Here is a 26,135-nt window from a genome sequence, read left to right on the forward strand (position 1 = left end):
AGCTTTGTTCAGCTGCAACTGTTGCTGCAGTCTGGTGAACTGTAATGAACCCAACATGATAGAAGTTGTAGCCTGGGTCCTCTTGCCTTCGTTACAAGTTGTAATTGTATTTCTTGTTAAGCTGAAATTGACCTATTGGGACAAGGATTTAGGTAGCCTATGTTTCAACACAGCCTGGATAAAAGCAATGGAACGAGTTAACAAGCAGTGCAAAAACTTTTTGCTCATTAGGTACAAAGACTTTCCCAAGTTGACAGATGAGTTTAATGGCAAGGACTCTTGGATCCTAGATTTGTTGTAACCTAGTTGGATTAAGTGCAGCAGTGGTCTTTAACAGCATTTTTGTTCTTCAAAGCTGGTAAGGAGCTATCCGTGAAAGTTTCAGTATCAGTATCAGTTTCACTCAGCTGCAGGTTTCAGTAGAAGGGCAGGTTTCATGCTACGCCACTAATCCATTAAAGTAAATTTAATAAAATGCTGTGAAGATTTCATCTTGGTTTCTTATTTTACACATTCAAATTCATTTTTAAATGTCCCAGTGTGTTAGAATTAAACGAGATATACCGAACCACTCATGTTGATGTTCAGCCTCCATTTCTCCATTTAGCTTGGAAAGAGCAAGAAAAATACTTGTGGCAATAAAGAAAAAAAACAAAAACAGCCAAGAACCCCAAATGGATTGAAGTCAAACAATCATCTTGTCAGAAGTCTGCACAGTTAACCTGCTCACTGCATGAAAAGAACAACACATTGATTTGATCACTTAGACAGTCATCTAGAGTTTAAAATGTGTTTATCGGTCTTTCTTTCATTGTGTCTTAAACTGTCCTTTTCTTGTGTGTCACCAGTCCAGATCAGGCCAGACTCTGTGAATTGGAGGACCAGTCTAAGGCTTCCAAGAAAGGCTTGTGGAGTGAGGGTGGCGGCACACACACCATCCGCGACATGAAGTACACCATAGAGAATCCCCGCAACTTCGTCGACTCTCTGCACCAGAAACCCATCAACGGTAATGAGTTGCAAGCATCCTCACTGACACAGTGGCATTTAAAAACACACATTGTCACCTAAGCCTCTATTTTCCCTTAAAAGCCACATTTGCAGGCTGTGTCAGGCATCAGCCCATTTCGGTTGAAGATATCTTGTTCTAAATATCCACTTCAGAGCATGTAATGGCACACAGTCTATCACCCTTCACCGGCTCATTCCTCCAGTCTCTCATCTCTGACCCTATCCGAGTTGTAACGTGCCACTCAATTCATTTCCAGGCGGCTGCTGTTAACGGTGGCTCAGCTCATTTCACTACCCTTTAATTGAATGGGAAAATGAATAGGGGAAGGCTATTTCATTGTTTTATTTCTTGTTCTTACCATTCATGAGACACACTTAGGGCTTTTTTGAATTTGGAGGCAGCAATCCAGCCAAAGCCCCTTTTTATTGTGCATTGAGTCGCTTTGGTTTGAAAATTGGAGTACCAATTTCTCTCTCATCTGCTGCTACTAACACACACCTATACACGCACACAGAGAAAGAAAGGCATGTAGAGACTGAGAGAGGAACCCATCATCAAAATACCATTTAGGCGTGAAATGCCTCTCGCACAGGTGACTCACATCCTGTCCAATTTCTTGAAGTACTTTAGAGGGCAGGAGCAACATTTGAGTGATATGATTTTGGAGAAAAATCCAATGTAATACCTCAAAAGCTTTCAAAATAAATTGACCTCATCTCGAGCCTTGATATGTTGCATATAGCATAGTCAGAACTTTAAAGTGATACTTGGAAATCTATCATCGAGTATCAGGTGCTTTCTTTTGGCTTGAGAAGTGGCTGTAAAAGCAAACACTAGAAATATGTAGCTCTGCCTTTTCAGAGAACAATGGCTGTGGTCAGTTTATGCTGGTTGGATTACAATAGGGACAAGTACCAGAACATCCAGAGAGTTTTCTAAAATGCACTTGTCCACTGTCCATTCGTAGACTCGGTATGCTCCAAACATTTGTAATTCAAAATATGGATAAATGAACTACTTGAATCTGACTGTTGGAGTGTTGATGGCAATAGCTGAACACTGAAGGAGCTGTATTTTGGCTAGTTTCAAGCATACTTGACATACTGACAGCAGGATAGTTGATAATGCTGCAGGAGTGGATTCAGATGTTCTTTTGACAATCTGTTGTTTTTCTGCTGTAAAACCTTAAAAGTCGTTGTCGCCTATATTAATCAAAGATGCCTTTCACTTTAATTGGTGTTAACATGATTTCCTTCTCTTTGAGAAGTACCAGAGAGCGACGCTTTAGCAGGACAATTTCTCTCCACCACTCAGTAAAACATTTTGTATGAAACAATTGTCTTTGCTGAAAAAGATACTATTTGCTATGAAAGAAAAATATAATGAATTCAGATATTCAGGGGTCTGACCCAACAGACATTAGGTAGATGTTGGGTTGTACCCTAAATGCTTGATCATTCAGTCCTCACCCTTCATTTTTCCAATATGACATATAGTACTTACAAGTTTAGTATAAGATCTGTCCCATCCAATTCCAGAACTTGATGTCTGTATGTTCATTGTAATTCAACAATCCGTCAAACCTTTTAACATTCTCTTCTCCTTCCTCCCCTCAGCCATCATCGAGCATGTGCGTGACGGCAGTGTTGTTCGTGCCTTGCTGCTCCCCGACCACTACCTGGTCACTGTCATGCTGTCTGGAGTCAAGGTAACCACCTCTCACTTGCTGCACTTTCAGATGCGCTGAAATGTAAACTGAACTGCTGAGCTCATTTATTTATTCTGACAAACTTGTTTACAGTTGAAAGACTGCGGTGCTTTAACAATAAGCAGTGAGCAAATAAATACATTCACAAATGGCCAACCACGTGTGAATAAATTGGCTGTGGTTTGACAGTTTTCACCACACCCACATCTTTTTCTTCACTTTAGTGTCACAAAAGCTATTAAAGTATTTGAAGGTAGACAGTCCAGTCTCGTAATGAATACGCATCTAAAAAAAGGCATTAAAAGAGTAACGGCTCATTTTTGTCACTCCTCTCCGTCTGTGTTTGTTTCACCAGCGTCATATCCGCTCCGCTAAATTTCCCCATCAATCTCTTTCACCAAGCCTGGCTTTGCCAATGGGCCACTCAAGATAACTAATCTTTTTCATCTCCCACTTGAAGATATTACATCCATTTCAAGGTGTTCTTTGTCTTGTTGTTCAAAGGCCTGTCTGCTCATGCCGCCTGTTGTGTTTGTATCTGTCTGGTGTTTTGCCACACTCTAAGGAGAATACAGATAGCATATACAGCAAGGTGACATCGGCTAAAAGTGGATAACAGTACTACACAGAAAAGACAGATTACATCAAAAGCGTTTGTGCACAAAAACCCTCCTGGAGGCACTGGTTGACTGCTGGGAATTGCAGTAGAAAAAAATATGTGCTTCCCTTGGATAGGACAGATTTGATCACATTTCCCAATCCAGCTTGCAAAAATGGCCATTGATTGAAGCTTGAGTATTGTGTTAATGTGCGTTTTCTTTCTCCCCAGTGTCCCACATTCAAGCGGGAAGCGGATGGTGCAGAGACACCAGAGGCATTCGCAGCGGAGGCCAAATTCTTCACCGAGTCCCGTCTTTTGCAGAGAGACGTTCAGATCATCCTGGAGAGCTGCCCCAATCAGATCATACTGGGAACCATCCTTCATCCGGTAGGGACACAGGAGGTGGCACCCATTGGTGGACTTGACATTAAAATTCAGGCTTTCTGTCTCATTAATTGTCCTTTTCTGGTTCCCTCTGTGACAGAATGGCAACATCACAGAACTCCTGCTGAAGGAAGGCTTCGCCCGCTGTGTGGACTGGTCCATGGCTGTCTATACCCAGGGAGCTGAGAAACTCAGAGCCGCTGAGAGGTACGCAGCAGTAGACACACAGAAAACACAACTTTTTTTTAACTGAATTTGATGGTGCACAGGTCTTGAATATATAAAGAACTGCTCTGGGAAATTTAGGAGATTTATTAAGAAGTCTTTTTATTATTAAATTCAGACAGAAATGTTTAGGACCCCAATTTACAGTGTGATGGGTTCAGGAAATCACTGATTTGTTTCAAGCCATAATGAATAAAGAATGTACATGCAGATTCTAGGTATTGAAAGTAGTTGTATAATATCACTCTATTCTGCTGCAATGATATCTTTCTCTTCAATAATTGCAGCAATGACTAAGGGCTTATTATGTAGGAATTGTCTCACTTTAATGAGCTTTTGTAGCCTTTTCCAGCCAGATGGATAATTTTAGACACTTGATTAAGCCCTTTATGTCTTAATGTCTGGCTGATATTACCGCTAATGATGATATGATCTTTTTCTTGGCCAGATCTGCTAAAGAGCGAAAGGTCCGCATCTGGAAGGACTACGTGGCACCCACAGCCAACTTGGACCAGAAGGACAGGCAATTTGTTGCCAAGGTGAGGTCCTAAAGTAGCTTTTATAAGCTGTGTGTCCGTTTGGTGAACGCACTCCTTCTTTGGCCCCGAACATAATGTCTTTCGATTTGGATCGTCTTGCTTCCATTGAACATCTGTGCTTGTCTTTATAGCACAGAGAAAAAAAACAGGATTAAGGTGTGAAACCGTCAGTATGACATGCAGACATTATCCAGCATGAATAAGACTTGGCTTCAGTGCTTAAGGGGCTGATTGCTTTCAATACTTGATGTCATGTGCAGCATCTTCAATCTTCTCACAGCACTGCAGCAATAGCTGAGCCACTTTGAGGCCTCTAACGAATTACATCCTCCTGACACCTCTTATTTTCACATTTGCACCCACCCTAAATAAAAAAAAAAAGAAAAGGTCACTAAAGGTACGAGCAGGAATGCTTAACAGCAAACTTGAAGCACTCCCCAGTCAAATTAGGGCCAAAGCGCTGGCGTATGCTGTGCAGTAGCAGCAGCAGCAGCACAGAACGACCCCCAATAGCCAAGAACTGGAGATATTAGCTTTGGAGGTTATTTGCTGGGACCTCAAGGGAAAAGAAGTGTCTTTAATATCAAGTACAAGGGGACTGCACTCCCTCCCAGTTGTCAGAACACATTAGTTCAAATCATTTGAGATGGACTCCACGATACATTTCGGTAACACAGTCATACTATGGGATAACATATTATAGTGTCCAAGTTGTAGCTTTAACACAATATAGAAACTCTAGGCTCAAAACATGAGCTTTAAATCTGGTCCCCTCTGTGTGCATTTCGATGATGAGTTGCACCCGATCCTTCCCTTCAGCCCTCCAGCTGATATATATTTCTCTAGGATTGAAAAAGAAAGTTTGACTTTTGTCTGTGTTTTCTCCCTCCAGACTGTGAACTTTTAAGACCCTGAAAAAATTCACGGCTCGCCCCGAGGGTTTCATAAAAGGTGTTGCTTTGACAATTTGCTTACAGAATGGATTTGTTAAACTGCACACGCATAAAGACGGCGCAAAAAAGAAACTAAGTGTATGTATATATTTTTTCCTGAGTCAGAGGAAGGAGGCTGGAGAAAGGATAAAACATTTATGTTATCAGTGTGAGCTACTCTCAGATCTCTCTGAACCCCCTCAATGAAAGAAGGCTGGATGCAGGCAGTGTGGGTGGGGGGGAGTGAGGGACTGTTTGGTGGGGAGCTAAGGAGGGTGTATGAAAAAGAGAAATGTGGCTAAAAAGAGAGGTAGAGGGTTGAAGAATAAATTGAAAGTGAGTTTGTGTGAAAGGGGTATAGGGAGGCTTAGGGGAGGAAGGATGAAAGGACATGAGAGGTGAAAGCCAGAAAAAAATATCTAATCAAGATCCCTTGGACTGTGCTTGCCCTCTCTCTTGTATCCTTGTTTTTTTTACTGCACTGCTGATGCCCGCAGTTAAACCTTGACGCACTTTTTGATCTCTGTAGGACTCTTCTCTGTCCTTTTTTCCCTTGCAACTGCTCTCCCACAAAGAGCCACAGAGGAGGCTTGCTTCATGTCAGCTGGTGCTGTGTTAGTATGCGTTTGTTTACGGTAGAAAAAGCCAGAAGCTCCTCGGACACCGCGGCTTCGGCAAAAGACTTCTCCAGATTATCACCTTCATGTTAAAATAGAACCCCAGAAGTTTGATCTATGGTAGCTTCAAAGGTTGTTAATGGAAGGGTCAAGGACTCTAAAATAACGTTAGGACCATAAAAAGTATCAATACTTCATACTTTTTTGATACCATGTGTTTAAACAGTAAAATACCTGCATTCAATAGGAAAAATTATCGAATTTTGTGAGCCTAGGACTTCTTCCTTATCTTTTTGCTGTGGTATCGAAAGAGTTGTCGAGCATAGTTCTTTTTATATCAAGTTTAAAATTCTGGTATCGTAACCTTTCATCTGACTCCAAAAACTTTTCAGAAAGAGACAGCAGACAGCTGTGATGGGAAACGTCATGCTGACCCTGCAACTTCTTGAGCCATTTTAAAGCAAAGTACATATCGGACAGGCTAAGGTTACCCAGGCCTGTCACTGCTCCTCCATACTTGTGACATTTGTCGGCACCTAATACTTCGATGCACCGACTCTCCCAGAGACACATCTATCCATCAATCCCATCATCATACACTCCTCCCCTCTTCTCGTCCACTCCACTTTTCACTTCTTATTATCTGAGTGATGGATAGAGTGGAGAGAGCAGAGCGGGGCCCAATCCCCACAAGTCAATCCTGCTGACGCATCTTCCTTTTTGACTGTCTCGCCTCTCTCCTCCCAACCTCTGCTGGGACCAGAGAAGTGGATGTAGGCCACGTCCCAATAGTCTTCCTCTCCCCTCCTTTACTCTCCCTTCCCCTCCTCTCCCCTGGGTAACCACCGACGTGCGAGGTGATGGATAAAAGGTGACGTGGTGTAAACCCCTTCGCAAGCCTCTCTTCGCTAGCTTGTCAGGAACACTGACGCGGTTGCTTTTAGGTCGACCAAATCCATGAGAATATGACAGTTAAAATGCAAAGCTAGTGTGTCTATGTAATGTCTGGGGTTTATATGAAAAGTAACAGTCTCTACTGCAGTTGTAGAACAGTGTTTTGTGAAGCAGATACAGATGCTAGCCGTACAGGATAAAACGGTATGCTATTTTTAAAATGGCGCTCATGGAAATGTGTTTTTTCTTACTTAAATTATTTTCTGACATGATAAACTTCAACACCCGTCATAGCAATGTGTTGGACTAGGGTCAGAAATTAGCATGTCCATCTGGGTGTCATTTTTCCATAACTGCCGATCGGAGCTGGAGCCAATAAATACCCAATACTACTGCAGAGTCACTTGCCCGGGAAAGAATGCCTATTGTACCCTTTCAGCAATGGTTAAAAGGGAAAGAGAAAACCTGAAGGCCTTTTTTGGCTGTTAGTATACTGTATGCCCCAGTTAAGAATGGTAACAAGGTCAAACAGCTTCTTTAAGAAAAATTAAAAAAATCAATTTTGGGGAAGATGATGAGAAAGGGTATATTGGTTCGTGCCCTAGTTAAAATCAGTCAAGCGCCTAGGTGAAAAAGTCTCTGTAGATTGTCTGTCTGATAATAACCTCACAGAGCACTACGTACCCATGAGCCACTTTTTTTTTTTGTCGTCAGGGGCGACATGCCAGCTGAAGGTGTTTCTCATAACATCCAAAACACCACTAGTTTATTTGAAACCATGTAATTTGGGTGACAAATCATCTCGACTGGCAGCAGCACTAAAACACTTGCCATAGGTGCTGCTTTTGAGAGATGATCTGACATGAGTAATGAGCAAGTCCCTGGCTAAGCCCTTGCCTTGGCCCTGTGGTTAAAACAAACTTAATGCATTCGACTGACAACCAACAACAGTCCCCGACAGAAGCCAAGATCCTCCTTTTCGCTGTGACTGATCTTGGCCACTGCAGATGTCGTGTCATTCACGGACAGAGGGTGGCAGTAGATCCCCACCTCTAGAGTGTCAGATTAGACCAGTGAGTCATGCTGCCCGCCTATTTGTCTTCTCTGCCTGCTCACTCGACCCTCATGGCAGCTACTTTGCAAAGACTTTTTGCTCTATTTTTCTATCTATTCCTCATCTTTTCCCTCTGTCTCTCCTCTTGTGATATTTGCAGAGAGATTACACTCTATCTTTCTGGCGTGCTCCATCTTCCCGTTCCTCTGTCTTGTGTTGATCTGTCCTCCTTCGCCTCTGTCGTCTCGCCTCCCCCGGCTGATAATTAGCCAGTAAACGCTGAGCCATTTTCTTCTGCTCCTGCCACATTCCCTCTCTTGCACTTTATTTACTTGGGCAGGCCACAAAATGACCTTGTTAGGGTGTGAATCTGTGTAGGCTGGTGTGTGTGTATGTGTACACGCGTCTATGTCGCCGCATGCATGCATGCTCCCCCTCACACTCAACTCATTACACCTCTCCCCCCCTCTCCTTCTCGCTCCCTCCTGCTCCCCATGTCTCTGCATCTCCCACTCAGCTCAGTGATTAGTATATGATGTATTTTGGCTGCTGTTGTGGGCAGCCTATTTAGCATGTGGGCTGGTCTAATTTCTGTTCTCTGGTGGCAAATGCAATGGCTGATTTGTTTTCATGGTATAATAAATGTCCCAAAGAGCCCACTACACCTGGATGTGTGTTTTGCCATACACGATATGAAAAATGTTTCAACTCGATCTTTAATATCTCAAAAGGATTTTTTGGTTGTTTTGTTTTTCCACCACACAGTCAGCCACACAAACACCCACACGGTCCAAATTGTGCTTAAAACATGGCTCCCTCACATCCCTCACTTTTTAGGACTTGAGCTCGAGCACAGCCTACATACGAACCACAGTTTGAGTGATGATGAGGCCATTTAATGCACATGTGGGTGGCAACATGTGTAGGGCGATTGATTTCTCTGTCTCTTGCAAGCGGCCTACTTAAAGGCTCTGGGTTTGGATGCCTCCTCCATCTCAGTCACATTATACCCCCAATCTGTCTTCTTGCTTGGGAGGGCACAGGCACATTGAAAGGCACTTATGAAGACAGGGTTGATGAGTTAGAAATATTTATTCCACACTATGGATCGACTGATATGTTTGTCGTTTATCAGGGCTGATACGGATTAATGGTAATCAAGAAGGCCATAAACCGAGTGTTGGAACTGATTTACATTTGCAGTAAAAAAAAAAACTTGAGTTTTAAACTCTAGATAAGCTGTGATGGAGTGTAAGTAAGTACGATTTATTCAAGTACTATACTTTAGTAAAATATGAGGTACTTGTACCTAACTTTGGTTGTCATCTGTCTATTGCTACAAACATCTGGAGGGCCAAATCAAACCTTACTGCAGGCCAACTTTGGACCATAGGCCCTACTGTAAACTCTGATTTCACTGACTTCATAATGACACTCTGAAGCAGAAAACTTGCCTGCTGCCAGTTTAAGTTATTTTATCAGCAATCCGACAAAAAATAAATACTGATTCCGATAATTGGATATGATAATCGGCCAAACTGATAATCGTTCTATCATTTTTCCACGGCATTATTCATGATTTTTTTAGATGAGTCTTAATTCCTTTGAGGTTTATGTACTTTCCAGATCCCCATCTTCACTCCTGAGTGCTTTTGTCAACGGGTTTCTTCATTGCTGTAGTTAAACTGTAACTTAACAGCTGTAGCCTTGAATATCTGTTATAAATGTGGTTGCTACCTTTGCGACACAAAAATATCATTGAAATGCCAAACATGAATTAGTCTGTGTCTGTAGTTACACTTGTAAATGTCTCCAGAACAAAGTGCTGCCAGCCAGTTGTTGGACAGAGGGCTGTGTAATACCTCCACCAGTCTATCTTTAACAGGATGTTTGTGTTTTAAAGCTTTCCCTCCTGCACTCTGTCTCCCTCTTCCTCCCCCACCCTCCCTCTTCCCCTCCCGGTGCCAATCCCCCAGATAGCGCAACGTCCTCGCTCTGTCCTCCAAACCTTTGCCGGCCTGCTGGGGACGACTTAGCTCGCTTACTTAATCAGTCACTCAAGGATCACTCTTTCTTACCTCGCTCTCAGTGCCTTCCGCTCGTGACAGCACACGATCTGCGCTGTCACTCTCCTTCCGCCTTTGAATAGATCTCTTCCTCTCCATTTATCCTTTACCTGCTCCTTCACTTCCCATCTTTCTTTCGCTCTATCTGCTCACTCACCAAAATGCAGTGCCAGTCTTTTTGCTCCAACATCCTGCAGGGGTGTAGTTTTTTTTTTTGTTGTTGTTGTTTTTTGTCCCTTTAAGGATTATGTGTTTTAGGACCCTTAAATGAATTTGAAGTTGAGTTTTATGGTTCTTTATGTCCGCCCTCTGCATTCAATTTACTGATTTCCTCTCTTTCTCTGTCCCTCTAGGTGATGCAGGTGGTCAACGCTGACGCCATGGTGGTTAAGTTGAACTCTGGAGAATACAAAACCATCCACCTGTCCAGCATCAGGCCCCCCAGAATCGAGGGAGAGGTACAAACAAAACCCGTGTGTCTGTGTCTGTCTTGCTTGTATGTGTGTACACAGCTTTGCAGACAGCGAGCGGCTACTCGTGTGTGAATAAGTGACTGAATGTGTTTATATGTGGGAGAGCTTGTGGTCCTGCACGGCCGGCCAATTAATTAGAAGCTCCGCAGAGATGAGTCGTGTCACTGCTGCCTCGGATGTCTTGACAGAGTTGGTTTATTTTCATTTGAAGTCAAACACAAGCTGTTTACATCTCCCTCCACACATTTCTGAATATTTATCCATCTCTCCTCCCTCTCCTGTGCCCTCTTCTCTTCCATTACACATTAGTCTCGTCTCACTCCAAAACGACGGTGGGAATAAATTTGACCACTTGGTGGAGCCCCTGCAGCTGGGGGCACATGCAAACACAGCGAGACACTTGCACACACCCAGTGGTTGCAGCACTGCAGAGTGAGGCAGATCGATTTTTTTTTTTTTTTTTTTTTTTTTTGTCTTTTCCCTCCACACTCTCCCATTTTTCCTCAGAATCACTTCGAGACTGTGAAAACATAAACCTACACATATACATGCTTGTACCTAGTCACAACAAAGGAGACATGCAGTATATTTATCCACACGATAGGCACTGTCTGTGGGGGAAAAAAAGATGGTTGTGCTGTGCTGGATGTCACCGTCCTTGTCTCGCTACCTCCTCACCCCCACCGACTCTGATTATGAAGGAATTTATTGGTTCAAATGAAGCCCCTTTCATCACTGAGCATTTGAAACACATTTCTCGAAAAGCTTTCGTTTTAACACCATGCTTTTTAATTCCCCAGTAGAACCTGTGTGGGTTAATAATGTCCAACTACTAGTGAATTAGTAAGAGCGAGACCTCGCTTTAGAATGTTGAACACATTCTGAGTTAGAAAGACCTATAATATAGTTATTTGAACACCATTAACACTTGTTAATGTTTGTTAATGTTTACTAAACCTTGCGTATAGCCTGTAGAAAACCTTATTTTGGGCTAAGTCACTACATTTTTTGAAAGCAGTTTTTAACAAAGTTGACAGGTGATTCTATACATGCAGTTTTTATATACTGGTAACTATTATAAGTGGAGTAGAGGGCTCTCTTCCTATTCATTCAGATAAGGACCTGGTCTAAGTTAGCCCAAAGGAACTGCCTGGTAGCTTTACCAAGATACCTGCTGAGTGGCGAGACTTGCCTAAAAATGACTTTATGGAGCAATGATCACTGTTCATGGCCAAAAACCTCCTTACTTACAATCAATAAGCAGTAATTAGTAGGTTACTTAGGGAAATATTTTAGTTAATTGCCTGTTAGTTGTTGAATATGCAGAACAAGGCTTAATAAGTGTTTTGTAATGACTAATAAAAAGCCAATATGCTACTTATATGCATTCTACTGATGGTTAATATGTGTTACCAAAGTATAAATTGTTCGAATTTTTATTTTTTAGAAAACCGTGTGATCAATTTTTACATTTCAAAAACCGTCTGTGTCTGAGTTCTCTAAAATCCTACCATTTTGCAAATAACAGGCTCAATATGTCTGAAAATGTCACTCCCTTTAATTAGAAACCTTTATTGTCACAACAGTAGGGATTTTTCTCTTCTCGTCAGAGTTTCATATTTTCAATGAAGCCCTTCTCTCCCTTTTGTTGAACATGTCTGAGGCTGTTTGACAACTATTCCTCCAGTCAGCACACTGTTTACTGTAATATCCATTTATGAGCAAGTCATGCCTCGCATCTCCCTGTTCAAAGAGGTATGAGACAGAGAGGGTGTTGTAGAAAAGGCTTGTAAAAGTCAGACTGCAGAATGTCCGCAACAGCCCTTTACTTTTTCCGTTTTGATTGCTTTTATTGACTCCTTCTCTCCGCTTTATGGTTTGCTCTCTCCTACCTTTTCTTTTTTTATTGTTGTCCAGTTTTTCTTTCTCCACCTCGGTCCACGTCTCCCCGCTCTCTCCCCCAGTGTCGTTAGTGCCTCGCGTCATTAAGAGTACTGCTTTGTATCTCTCTCTCTGCCTCTCTCCTTCCTCTCCCCTCTCCTCTGCAGTCACTTTCTCCTGCCGTCCTTTCCCTCCGGGTGTGCACGCTGTGGTCAGATTGTTGACCTGCACCGTTGCCCTTCCTGTGTGTTTATCCTCCTTAGCTCTCTGTGTTTGTAACAAGCTTGTGGGCAAAAACATCTCTCCATTTTGTCTCTGTGCCCTTTCTCTTGTTCCTTGCACTACAGAGCTTAAGCTCCCAACTCTTTTCCGGCCTTATCCCTTCCTGCCTTTAGAGGTTCTTTCACCCACGTTACTTTTCCTGATTTACTTTTTCTGCCTCATTTCCTCCTTTTAATTTTCCACTCATGTATTGGTCTCTCTTCTCCTTATTTGTCCAGCTCGTCCTGTCTTTCAGTGCCCGTCTGTTTTCTGTCTGTCGCTCTGTCTTTGCCTGCACCAGATGCTTCAACAGTATGTGTTTTGTGCTTCATTACACTGTCGTATGTTACGGGGAGCCTGGGACAGTGAGCCCAGATGTGAGTGTTTGTGTGTGTGTATTGTATTGGTGTTATATTGGCAAGGTGCTGTGCTGCTATTTCCTGCACTTCATGCATATTTTATTGCTCCTGTGTGGTTGTGTGTCTGATTTTTCATGTAAACATCTTGAATATTTGATCAAAACCAGTGTGTCTGGGTACCAGCTCAGTCTCACTACTTAAATTTGTAGTAGCCTGGAGAAAATATTACAAGGCCTGTCACGATAATGTAATCGAAAAATGTGGTGAAATGTACAGACATGTACAGGTGTTTTGTTACTAGCTGTTAATGTAGCTGCATAATTTACAGTATGGGCAAGTTAAGGGGGGGGGGGGAAGCAAGTCACAGCAGGGTTCCCACTTGTTTACTTGGACCTAAGTAGACATGGATCCTTGAAAGTGCTTGAATATTTTTCTATTTTGTGCAAAAATAGAAAGTTCTCAACGTTAGTTATAGGCCAAGTTCTGCTGTCTGCATGCGTCTCCCGCAGCACAATTGAGAAGCGTCACACATTCAAGCCTCCCATTCTTTTCAATCATTGTCTGCTCGCTTCTGTAAACCCTGCTCGCACTCATGATAAAAATTGACAGCATTGTAGCGGTAATTAACCCAGATATGTGTCGCAGACTACGCTGGGCTAGGTCCTTGAATTTGAGAGACTCAGGCTTAAAATATAATGTTTAAGAAGGTGTGGGAACCCTGGACGGGAGTGAAATGACGGCAACAGAAAACATGCAGCTGCTTTTATCATTTGAATTAAAACCCATAAGAAGATCAGAGTCATGTCATAGCCAGTTTTTCCTGTAGCACTTTGTGACTGCTGTGGGAGGACAGTCTTATTTTGGTGTTACATAAAAAAAAAAAAAAAAAACATTGCTGCATTCAGTGTTCAGATAAGGGTTGTTCATGGTGCTGCTTCTGGTTTTGTTTGTTAGCTAGTTATTTCTGTCTGTGAGCTAAAGAGCTGCCTTGCCTGCCCGCCTGTCTGTAATGCCGTTGGCTCAGCTTTGAGTGTTGTCGCTATGGCAGCAATGCAGAGTTGTGATGAGCCCTCGGACTGTGTGGTAGAATAAAGGCAACTGACAGAGAAGCAGTGAAATTTCACTGGATATCTTCACTAAATATTGTTTTACATTCGTGCTGGGATTTGAGACGTGTATGTCCAGTCTCATTTGCCAGCTGGGCTTGTGTCTGATCACTGAATAAGCCAAGTGAGCTGTTAGGCGAGCAGAGGAACTTAATTTCATGCCCTGTCTGCACTCCTTTACAGATATAGATATATTAGTTTACATTATGTTACTGAAAGCCATTCTGGGAGTTGCAATCTTTCATTACTGGTGCATGCACTACTTTGAAGGGCGATCAAATGTATCGTTTAGTGCCTCCCAAGTATTTGTGCGTTGGCCTGCTGTGTTCCTAATAAAAATAAACAAGTGTTACACGCGTACTTGCAGTGAAAGCATGCACAAACTGAAAGAGGCTGATTTTTGTGAGCTTGTAAGCAGCAGGGGTGATTCCTACCTTCAGGTTAAGCGAGTGAGAGGTCACAGCAGGTATCTCTCAGCCAGAAGCTCTACACAATCTGACATCATGTTGGCTAACACTGTCACGAGTGAGCTGGCTCCTTGCTTACAGTGCAGCAGACGGACACAAAGACATGGTCACGGTTTACAGTGCAGCTTACACACACACAGGCATACAGAGACATGCTTGGTTAAGCTGCATTAGCCTATGTCAGGAAACATCTTGGAAATTGGCATCAGCGCGTGCGCAAGCATGTATTGAGACATGTGTTGTATATGTTTGTAGGGACACTCCAGGTGTGTGCATGTTAGTGCTGTATCTATGAACCTCCCAGGAAATCTCCAGAGAAAACAAACACTTGGTATTGTGACAAGTGTGTGTGTGTGCGTGTGTGTGTGTGTTGCGTTCGCTCTAGAGGTCTGTAGGGATTTTCTTGTGCCAGTCGTCATTATTATCTCTGTCTGTCTGGATGTGTCTGTGTGCTGTTTGTCCGAATTCTGCAAGCAAGGCCATTTATGTTTGCGTGCGGGTGCGTCTGGGTGTGTGTACCAGTGCACTGATGAACTGTGACTGTTCCTGCCAAGCCCCTCTCCTCTGGTTCCTTTTAGTCTCCCAACACCACACACAGCTCTCTCCTCTCGTGACTGTACTAATTGTGCTCAGACTGACAGATTGGCGGACCAATGGTGTCTGGCTGCAGCAAAACATAGGACACGAGTTTCCTCACTCCTTTCCCTCTTTCCACTCCTCCCCAGTGTTACTGCTGTGGCACATCTTCAGATGTGAGTTATTTTGAGCTTGGGAGTTGGAGTCAGCTTTTTCTTCTCTCTCCTCCTCCCTCTTTTCTCCCCCCCTCTTTTTTTTCTACTTTCTCTCGTGTGCATCAGGACTAGCCCAGCGTAAAACACGAGTGGGGAGCGATGTCTTTGCTACTCAGTGACTCACTGTTACACCCACTCACTCACTCGCTCGCACTTGGCGTGTTTGGATGTGTTTGTGTGTATCTGCTTTGACGATGCACATGCGTCGAGTCTCAAGTGTTTGTGTGTGTGTCTCTTCATGCATCGTAATGTATCTGTGTGCTTATGTGGTTTAAGTAGGGTTAAGGACGGTGCTGATGGAGCACATCGAGAGGTCAACTCGCTGTCCTTATATAAGGCAACACAATGGCTCATCCCCACGCTACTCCATACAGCCCTGCCTACTCGTCTAACCTCTCTCCAGTCCACCCCTGTGTGTGCGCGCTTGTGTTGACTTTGTAGATGATTTAGCCTCACAATACATCTCTGTCTGTCCTGTCTGCCGCTGCCTACCATAAACCATCTGTCTATCTCTCTGTCTCTTCTTCTTTTCTTCTGTCTCCATCTTATTTTTACTTTCACGTTATCAGGTTTATTTTTACACTGGAACACTGCACGTTGATTAGCATTTCTGTAAATACGGCAGTTTCAGCACAGGTCTGAAAAGTCTGGCAAAGTCTGTGGGCAGATCTACATCTTCCTGAGTATGTGAAGTGCATCAGAATGTGTAGATAAGTCTGGAAGGCATGTCACAAAATAAATGACTGCGTATTTTTGTTGTTGTTGCACAGCTGCCATTGTGTCACATAGTTATTTTGAACAATTGCCATACAGTAGTATGGTTTCCCTGCTATTGTCTGCACATGATAATGAATTCTATCTCACATCTACAATTGCAGTCGAAACATCAAGGTCTCAAAAAGGTGGTAGAATATGGAGATAGAAATGTGTTGTAATGCTGTTAAACCTAGTCAGATTATGATAATAAACTGCGATGTAGGGCAGGATGCTGCAAATACAATGAAAAAATTAACTGACATCATCCAAATGCTGTCAAACAGAAAACTGACACTGTATTAAGTAAAAAACAATAACATGTGGGACCAAAAGACAAACAGACGGATAAGAAGATGACAGCTAACAAACAAGTAACAAAAGCAGCAATGTGAAAGACATAAATTGGAAGGAAGCTTGGGGATTGTATGAATGGAGTTTGTGGAAGGTATTTGTGTTGATTTTCAGTGGCTTTTTTACAACAGAATCGGGCCCCTTTCATTATGCAGATGTCTTAGTTGGAACATAATACTCAAAGTTTATGTACTGTTGAAATTTGTAAAAATTTGCAGGGATGCAGTTTTAGGAAAGTCAGTCTTTAAGCAGACGGGCCCATCTGCTCCCTTCTCCCCATTTGCAGCTTCACTTCTCCCCCCTTTTCGTTTTCGTCTCCTCTCTCCCTCCCCCCTCACTTCCCTCCCCATCCTCCAAATCTTATGTCTGGCCATGTGCGTGCCCTAAGCTCGCCCCTAGCCCCGGCATGACACGCTTTGACCTCAAGTTTGGGAGGACGATGACTAGGGAGGAGGGTCGCCAACCTCATGATTCACTTGTGCACCATTGGCTGGGCGAGGCAGATTTGTAGCCAGTATCCGTCCACACTACAGGATGAATATTTTTGGCCCCGGTGCACTGTTTGGCTGACACGGTTGGAAAAAAGCAAGGACTTGGCTTACTTTCGTTTGTGTTGGGGCAGTAGGAGGAAGTTACACAAAGGGTGGCATTACAAGTAGCAACGGTACACACCACCTGAAATATCTTTTGAGCATAAATTGTTTTGATATAGGACATTTCTAAATGGGGGCTTCGTGTCCTAGCTGCACTGCAGTTAGCCTCCCACTGCCTCACTGTGTCTGTCTGCAGGGCCAGTCTGACCGTCTGTCTGGTCCAAATATTCAAAACGGCTCACATGCTTTAGCTCACATTTTTCTGTATGCCATGATCCTTATTAGTGACTGAGCAACCATGACATGGCCTGCAACCCGTCACAGCTGTCTCGGTACATTTACCTGCACCAGTCTGATAGCAGCTAATCACGAATTGAGTGGCTGCTCGTCGTTATGGTGCTACAGGTAATTTCATTCTGAAATCCCAGTTCTCTCTCGAGTCTATTGTGGGATCAGTTTCAGTCAGTTTAGTAGTGACTTATTTGTATTCCGGTGCATGAGCAATAATGCTGAACGTCAGATCATTAGATCTGATATATTAGATTTTGTGTTGTAAACCATAATCGGTTATATCCTGCATGTTCTTGCTTCAGGAATTGTATGCCTTCCCTCGCTGTTCTTCTCTTCCTTTCTCTCTCGCATCGTCTCACTCACTTCACCCCAACCCTCTGCAGCCATTAAATGTTTACACATGCACCAATGAGTAATGCTATTTAGCGTGCAATAGTAAATGTTGACTGTCTCAGGCTACCAGTGCATAGTGTTTAATCAAAAAAGGATGTCCACTTTGTCTGGAATGCACACAGCAGTGTATTCCTCTCCAAATATAGGTTTCACAGAACAACACGCTCGTCTCAATCAGTTAATTGCAAAACTAAGGCCTAATACTGTACACTCCCCCCGATACCACAGCCACACATCAGAAAGCATGACGTGCTCCTGACTCATGGTTTCACCCTTGAAGTTCCAGAAGCTGCAAATGCTCCCAGCAGTAGCATCCACACATTTGCAGCCCAGCCCCTGCAGCCCTGCGACACTGTACAATCCAGCTAGCGTCATGCCTCTGCAATAGTCAAAGATGATTCCTGAGCTTTAGTCGGTAATTTGGAACGAAGGGAATTTACCCCAAATAGAACAGAACTCCCCCCGAGGTGAGAGCAAACTGTTGTTATTGGGTCACGGTTGAGACATAACAGTGACTCTCTCCTCTTTTTCTGTAACCTTCATGCAACTGCACAATAATAGTTTAAGGATGCTGCTGCACAGAGGTTGTCTTGTCTCAGTAATTTAATGACGCACAAGTTACCAGTTTTTCTGTATCTCAGGACTGAAGTTGAATGTGGCTTCATAGGCATTAGGCAGTTAGAATTGACTTGATTGTAAATACTCATCAAGGCTGGACAGTCTTGTGTGTATTTTGATTGGCAGTGGGGCACATTTATTTTTCTAATTGTTGAATTACACTTAACTGAAATGCTTAGGCTTCACCGATTCAGGTGCAGCGGCCCTGTGGCTAAAAGTTGAAAAGGCATTGACTTTCTGAGAAACGCAACACCATGTCATAGGGGTGGAAATTGAGAACCGGTTCCAAATTGACCCATTGGAATTGTGTGCCTTCGAGCTTATCAGTTCATTCAATCGATTCTGGCATGTTTTTCTGACGTCAAACACATGTATGCTGCTGGAAACTTGCAACGAGAAGGAGACATGGTGGAGAGGAAGCAATGGTCCAACGATGACAACAGTGCCAGTTGTACTGACATTTCTGTGAAATGATCATTTCAAGTTAGGGTGTAAACACCAGTGATATGTTGAAACATAAGTTCCAGGAACTCTGTGTATTTGATACTCTACACTGCCAAAGCTTCCCAACATAACAAGAACCTTGAGAGTAACTCGGGTACTATCATAGGCCAAAAAAAGATGCATTCAGATGTCAAATTACTCAGAGTTTCTGTGTTGCATGGTGCCTCAAATGACATCGTGCTGCCAGGAGACTGCACCAGCAGGGGAGGAGAAATACTCTGCAAACCTGTTGCGGATGGAAAAAGCCTCGCTGCAAGAGTTCTTCCTCCCCAGCCGGGAGCTGGAAACTGGCACCAACCAGGCAGAGTTCATGGACCAAACAATGACACTCTCCCAGTTGTGTCCTCCCACACCACCGCACAACCCTTCGCTAATCGCAGCGACGCCTGATTTGGTCTGAATGAGCCCTTAATGTCCCATTTAGTAGCACTGCAAATGATCTGGAGCTCTTTTGTTGTTTTAAAGAAGACCAGGCCCACTGTGAAATATTGGGCAGTCAATTAGCATCATGGATTCCTTGATTCCCACTAAAACATAGGCAGTCTAATGTATGTTGTAGTTGAATATTTCCTCTCACTGTCTCAATTACTTGTTTTCTGACTCTTTCACCTTGCTGTGTTCTACTCGCCTCGCTCCATTCCCCGTAGACCTTTCTAAAAGATGGAGGAGTGGTACCTTTTGTCCTCGTTGTCTGCTTCTCCACTCCTTGTGCCTAATTGGCATAGAGTGCTGACATTTACACTCTTCGCCCTCAGTGACATGGCTCCCTTTCCAGCTTATTAGTTAAAAATGATTTTTCTTTTTTTTTGTTCCCTGTTGGAATTTGTCCTGTTGGTTTAACCTGTGTCTATCAGAATCCTAATGGCCTCCAAAATGGAGTGCTACCATTAATAGGCTGTGTGTAAAAGCCCCTCAGGATGCACACTATCATTCAGTTTCTGGGAAATGTCCTAATGTACAAGATTAAGAAAATATGCTCCAAGCATTGTCCGTTTGGTGTAAGTTATCCTCGTTCCCAGCAGTGGATGGATAAGTCCACAGCTCAGGTACAAAATGGAGGATTCCTGGCTGGCGGTGATTCTAAAAGGCCCCATCATCCCACCACAACTGACTTGGTAGGGATGAAAGACCCAGACAATAAGCCCCAACTGACACAAAATGGAGGACATCGGCTCTTGGCTTGAGCGGTGGGGGATTTCCACTGGCCATGTGTGAGATTAACTCACCTCCGAGCTTCCATGCTGTGCTGACTCCGCCAGCGAGAGTGGAAAGAGATGAGAACGGGGGAGTAAGAAAAGAAAGACAGAAAGCTATTAAACTCAAAGGTTATTACATTCCTGCCAAGGTTAGAGGAACTCTGTTGGCTGGTAGATTTGGCAGTTTCCAGACCTCCTTTACCAGGGCCAATCCAGCAGGCCTCTGGTGCAATCACATTTAAACTTACTAAAAATATCGATGCCGCTTTGGAAGGAAAACTTATTGTCGCTGAAGGGGATTTTTCTGTTTGACACCAGTGTAGTTTGCTGTGAAGATTTGTCTTAAAGACCTTCTTAATGGAGCTACAAACACACACACACACACGAACATCCAGACGCATGCTCACGCACCCTTTGCCCCCTCCCCCCATGTGTTTCCGTCACATCCATCTGCCCAGCTGTGTGCCACACCTGGCAGCTCCCAACAACTGGAGAGGCATTAAAAATGAATGGAAACCATTGAAGAGAGGAGGAAATGAGGAATTAATCCAACCCTGTGTGTACATTTGGAAGAGTGTTACTTCTGTTTGTATGACAGATAATGATGGCGTTCATAGAAGAGCGTGGGAGGGGCAGGGGTGGCGAGCACACTGGTATTGTCATTCATAGCCTTATTCCTCCTGTTAGCGCCTGTCGTTTATTTTCCCACTGCGTCATTGTCATTTGCTGTATAATTTTTTTTTTTATCCCGCCCCTACAAAAACGGCACCTGTCACTGTCTGTGTGTGTGTATGTGTGTGTGTTTGTCTGTTCACACTGGGAGCAACACAAAACCTCAGCCTCCTTTGAAAATGCAAATAGGTTCTATTTGTGGCCTGCTCCTGTCAGAGAGTGGGTGAGCATATTGAGGGAAGTTTTTGTGTGCAGCTGTGTGTGTACGTGCGGCTACATCTGTGTACGCACATAGTGTCGGCTCGCCTTTTGTGCATGTGTTTAACACAAAGTGTCTTTGCCTTGGCTGTTTGTGTCTGTGTCCTTGGTAACTGTGTGCTTTGATTTTTGGGTGCGATGTGTCAGTATTGACTGCAACAGAGATGTTTGTGTTTGAGGAAAGTGCGTGCGTGCGCGTGACATGCCGTCACTCGAAAATGTTTCACACTGAGTTCAGAGTCCAGATCCTTCCTGTCGCAGGACAAAGGTAGAGGGAAAGAAGGAACAAACAAGCCGACTGTGCGAATCTGTGTGTCTGTCTGCGTGAGGTGTGTGGGGGGGGGGTGGTGTTTTTGTGTGTGTGCATGTTTCTCAGAGGTCTGCATGTGGGGCGGATATGTTCAGCAGCGCAGCTTTGAAAGTGCATTGTGAATAACTTTCTCTTTCCATTTCGTCTTCCCCCTTCTTCCTCTTCCTGACCCTCCTCCCCAATCTCTCCTCCATCCTCCCTCCATCTCTATTCAGGAGAAGAACAAGGACAAAGACAAACGTTTCCGTCCGCTCTACGATATCCCCTACATGTTCGAGGCCCGTGAGTTCCTGAGGAAGAAGCTCATCGGTAAAAAGGTAAGAACCAGTGACAGACCATGAAACATTCTTTGGCTCTGTGTGAATGTGCTAGTATGTGAATCAACTTGATTGCCTCTTATTTAATGAATTAAACACTAGCTCTAAACAGAGATTTCCCCCAGTGGCTGTAGTACATGCGCTCCAACAGCCTTCTCCCGCTCACCGGTACACATACACACATTTCTAAAGCCCTAAGCTAGATATCTATTTCTCTCCTTCTCTGTTTGAATACCAAGTACTCTCAGTAGATGCCCTGGGGCTTGGTATCGGCCCGGACGCACCCTTTAAACAAGCAGTGTTGATTTCCCCCCTCTTGTGTCTATTGATCTACTGGGTCTGTACACCTTGGGGGCTGCTATGATTTACACACATCTGACCCAGCAGAACCCAGCACTGTAGAATGCACTCGAAACACACAGCACCGCTTGAACATTTGGGTCTTTTTGTTTTAAATTTGAATAGAATTATGAATCGAGCTTGGTTGTATGAGTTTGAGAGGGAGAAAACACTTCAGCCAACTGAAATTAGCTTCAGTTTTGCAAGAATTTCAGGTATTCGAGCGAGTGCTGATTTGTAACCATCTCAGTCACGTTTTAAAGGAAGCAAGCGTTGCCTTACATATCAAAATAAAGCTTTTAACGTACACATTGGGTTGTACCCTCAATAAATCAGTAAAATGATGCCTAAATTGTTGTTGTTGTCCGTATAGGGGCAATTTTGCCGCCTACAGTGCCAGTAATGGCACAGGGAGAAAGGCGGCTGTTGCTCACAGGCTCGCCCAGGGCTGTTGTCCACTGAACAAGTAGAATGATGGTTTATATTTTTTCTAAAAAGCGAACATTTAACACTTGTCAGACAGTGAGGGCCCACATTATAATGAAACCATGCTGGAAAAGATTGGAATCTTGCAACAATCCACATGAATTTCAGTTGAAAGTGCAGATTGATGGAAAACTGTGTCATATGGTGCATTTATGCACAATCATTCTGACAAAATGACTTCCCCAGTCAGACGTTATCTCATAAATTCAACGCTGCTTTGTTGCTGACTTTTGAGAATTAGATTTTGGTGCTCAGACCTCAACAAATCAATTCTCAGTGTGCTTTTTAGAATCCCAGCCAGTGTTTCTGCTCTGTTTCTGAATGTACTGAACGAATGCACAGATTTCAGGGGTCCAAAGCACAACACCCGACAATAGATGGAGCAAACATTCCCATCTCACTTACTTTCATAAGTGTACAGAGTTTAACAGAAAAAAAACATTTTCAGCACAGCCTGATAAACACAGAAACATGCACCCACTCAAAGCCAAAAGCCAAGAGAGTTCCTTTTGGCATTCAGTACAGGAGTGAGATTCATGTCCCTGTCCCAGCATCTCATCACAGTCATTTTAATCATCCTCATTAATGTTTTTTTAATGACAGAAAATTCAGCCGTAAGCTGGCGTTTGACGAGTGAAGCGAGAATAATGATTCTGCTGTTTATTTGTGGTGTTTGTGTTTGGGGATTATGAGTGTGTTTGTGTGATGGGAATAGGGCGACCACTGTTTCCCCCCCTGAATTTTTTTCAGCAGCGGTGCTGAGCATGTGTGCTGGCCCCTTACTCACACGTGGCAGAATATCTTAAAATGTATGCGTTAATGAATGGGGGTAAGGCCAGTTTCAAAGCTAATCAAGGAGTAATGAGAATAAGCACTGGTTATTTATAAATGACATGACAGAAGACCAGCTTTTGGAGTGTAATTCTGTCGAGAGAACTCCAGATAACGTTCCCTCTTAGGTTACTTTGTCTTATTTGTGAACTGAAGTTCTCACCGCTGGACACACTCGTAGTAACGACATGCAACTAAGCCAAGTAGTTAGCGTTGCTTCCTGTAAATGTAGCTAATGTTGCATACTAGCTAAAAAGCCTACTGTTAGTAACAACTCAGCTTCTGGACCAGAACTTAGTACAGGCACAGGGAAGATGTTTGCCAGGGCTAACCCACTTAGCTTTTCCAGCAGTTGGCGAAACAATGAACAAGACTTTTCTTGATCTTCAGAAGCTGCAGCATTTACTAACTGACACAGTCCAGCTTTTACTGTACATGTAGGGCTAGAATGACAACTTACTGCTAGCCTTTTACTCTGCCACTCACTTTCTGTTATTGCTCAACCATACGCACACACAAGGTGTAAAACTATTGTCCAAATATGCCATTAGCCTGATGATAAAATGTTTCTAACACCCACACTCATGCCAAGCCATATGAGTGTTAAGTACCATTTCGGGCTTGTTTTTAGAATTGCATATTCGCAATAAAACACAATGTCTTGTGTTTGTGCATCTAGATGAGGTCATAATACATATATATGGGCATTTAGAGTCAGAAACATGCATATACACACATGCAAACACACACCCGTCTATGAGCATTAGCTGTTTACTCATGCTAGTGTTAACGGCATGCAACCCAGAGGAAGTGAACGATAACGGTGTGATAAAATAATTATGGATTCATGTGCAGCGTGTCTGCTCCGAACCTTAACATGTTTTATGTGTTGTATTTTGCCTGTGCTGAGGACAATTACATCTTAACTGTATTGCTTTTCTTATATTCAAGGGTGTTTCAAAAGTCTATCCCACCCATTAAGCTTTATATAAGGAATATATACAGTGCTATAATGGCAATGTGTATGCATGAACAGTCACTTGATGTACGTGTGTGCATGTTTGTGTGAATATATACTGCATGCACAGTACAATGTGCTTTATACACATATATTTTTGGCCACTATATTCCTCAACATTTGATTGGTATTGAAGTTTGGTCTCCCAAGTGTGTGCTTATAGGTTCTTACAAGTGAGTTAGGTTTAAGTGGAGACCTCTTGCCCATTTGCCAGCAGCGCAGCCTTCTCCTTCCTCAGTCTGCAAAATCAATAATGGAAGATCTCTGGAACGCTGCTTCCCTCCCATTCCTTTATTGTTGCTAGGACACAAGGGTAAAGATTTAAATTAAACCCCGTGTCACCATGTATCATACACTTTTTTTTTAAATAATTAGAGGCCTAAAAAAGACAGTTTTTCAAAGGTACAAGCAACATCCTTCTGCTGCCTTGGCAACAAGAAAGAATTAGTTTGGATGAAATAATCACAGCTCTCTGTGGGTGAATGTTTATTTGCGAGCACAATACTTAACCCTTGAGGCTTTATTGTTAATCCATACTACCTCGGCCTACTTGAGTTGTCAAGTTGGATGCAGGTAGGTGCACAAGTGTACAGATGCATGTTGCACTCTCAACAAGGAGAGGAGTTTAGTCGACCCACTTACTGTCATCCTGTCTCCGAACACTAAGCTCTATAGAGACGGATTTGGAGCAGTAAGCATTAGTAGAAGACTCTAAGACCACTGCTTTCCCTGAAATTCTGCTCCAGAGAGCTCCACTTTTATCTTTCTTTTTCTTCTTCCTCTCCGACACAAGTTGAGACAAAGGTTTTACCTCAACAGTGGGGTAATTGGGCCTTGACCCGGTGGATTTAGAAGAAAATACTTTGGTTTGTGTCTTCCCTGAAAAGAAGAAGGGGGAGAGAACATGAATCACCTACTGAGGTGTGACTGCAGATCTATTCACATCACAGGTGTATCTTTGCATCATCTAGCTCAAACTGGATTTGACCTAAGCTAATCGTTCCATACAGTCACAAAATTACGAGTTATCAGATCGACCTACAGGTATTCCCCTTGACAACATTACGTATCAAAGCTCAGAGATGGGCAAAGAGTGCAATACATTGCATGAATTTGGAAACAAGCAGATTTTCCCCTGACTAAACCTTCCAGGACGTGACTTAGCATCAACTACAAGTCTCAGTGTGCTGAGCAAAAGCTCAAAGCCCTATTGCCACTGCTCCGCTTTAGGAGAATAAAGCTACATTAAATGCTTTTTTTTTCTATTAAACCCAGCTATTCCTCATCTCTATAAGGAGAGCATGGTGCTTTTGATCTTTTATAAGCATATCTAATATCCATATTCAAAAGACTGACATTTTCCTTCTTTTTTTTTATTTGGCAAAGCAGAGTCTATGTTTGATAGCTCTCAGTGGCAGGAAGGGATTGGTGCAATACCCGGTCTGATCTTTCAAAGAGGACTTCACAGCTACAGGTGGTGATCAAATCTGGTCTTGTTCACAGCATCAACTCAAACAACTGTACATGCTTGATCAATTTCAAGTCAACAGAACTCTTTTGGATCATTTTGTACTTTTTCCTCTAGACAAGAGCTACATGAGACACAACTTAACTAAGTTAATTATCACTAGAGTAAATTAAAGTAATAGTTTTGTTTTGACCAGAGTGGTCATGTGTCGCTATCATTGAGCAACTCATTTTACCTCACATACAAAAACGCCTCCTCTGAACTGTCCCTTTAAGTTTAGCCAAATGTGCACTGAGGCATTTTCCCTTTTCTCCATTCTGTCACTCCACGTCCGTCTGTCTGTCTGTCTCCCTCTCTCTCTCAC

General features: G+C 43.1%; 1 protein-coding gene across 1 annotated transcript in view; it reads left to right on the forward strand.

Annotated features, from left to right (window-relative positions):
• snd1 (staphylococcal nuclease and tudor domain containing 1) overlaps positions 1-26,135 on the forward strand; it is a 174,947-nt gene that overhangs the window by 7,671 nt on the left and 141,141 nt on the right. The window contains exons 5-11 of the mRNA XM_073480269.1: positions 849-1,009; positions 2,629-2,720; positions 3,550-3,708; positions 3,806-3,912; positions 4,379-4,469; positions 10,386-10,490; positions 21,528-21,629. Of these exons, the coding sequence (XP_073336370.1) occupies positions 849-1,009; positions 2,629-2,720; positions 3,550-3,708; positions 3,806-3,912; positions 4,379-4,469; positions 10,386-10,490; positions 21,528-21,629 (817 nt within the window). The remainder of the gene's footprint in view (positions 1-848; positions 1,010-2,628; positions 2,721-3,549; positions 3,709-3,805; positions 3,913-4,378; positions 4,470-10,385; positions 10,491-21,527; positions 21,630-26,135) is intronic.

This window comes from Pagrus major, chromosome 14, assembly GCF_040436345.1.
Source record: "Pagrus major chromosome 14, Pma_NU_1.0".
NCBI lineage: Eukaryota > Metazoa > Chordata > Actinopteri > Spariformes > Sparidae > Pagrus > Pagrus major.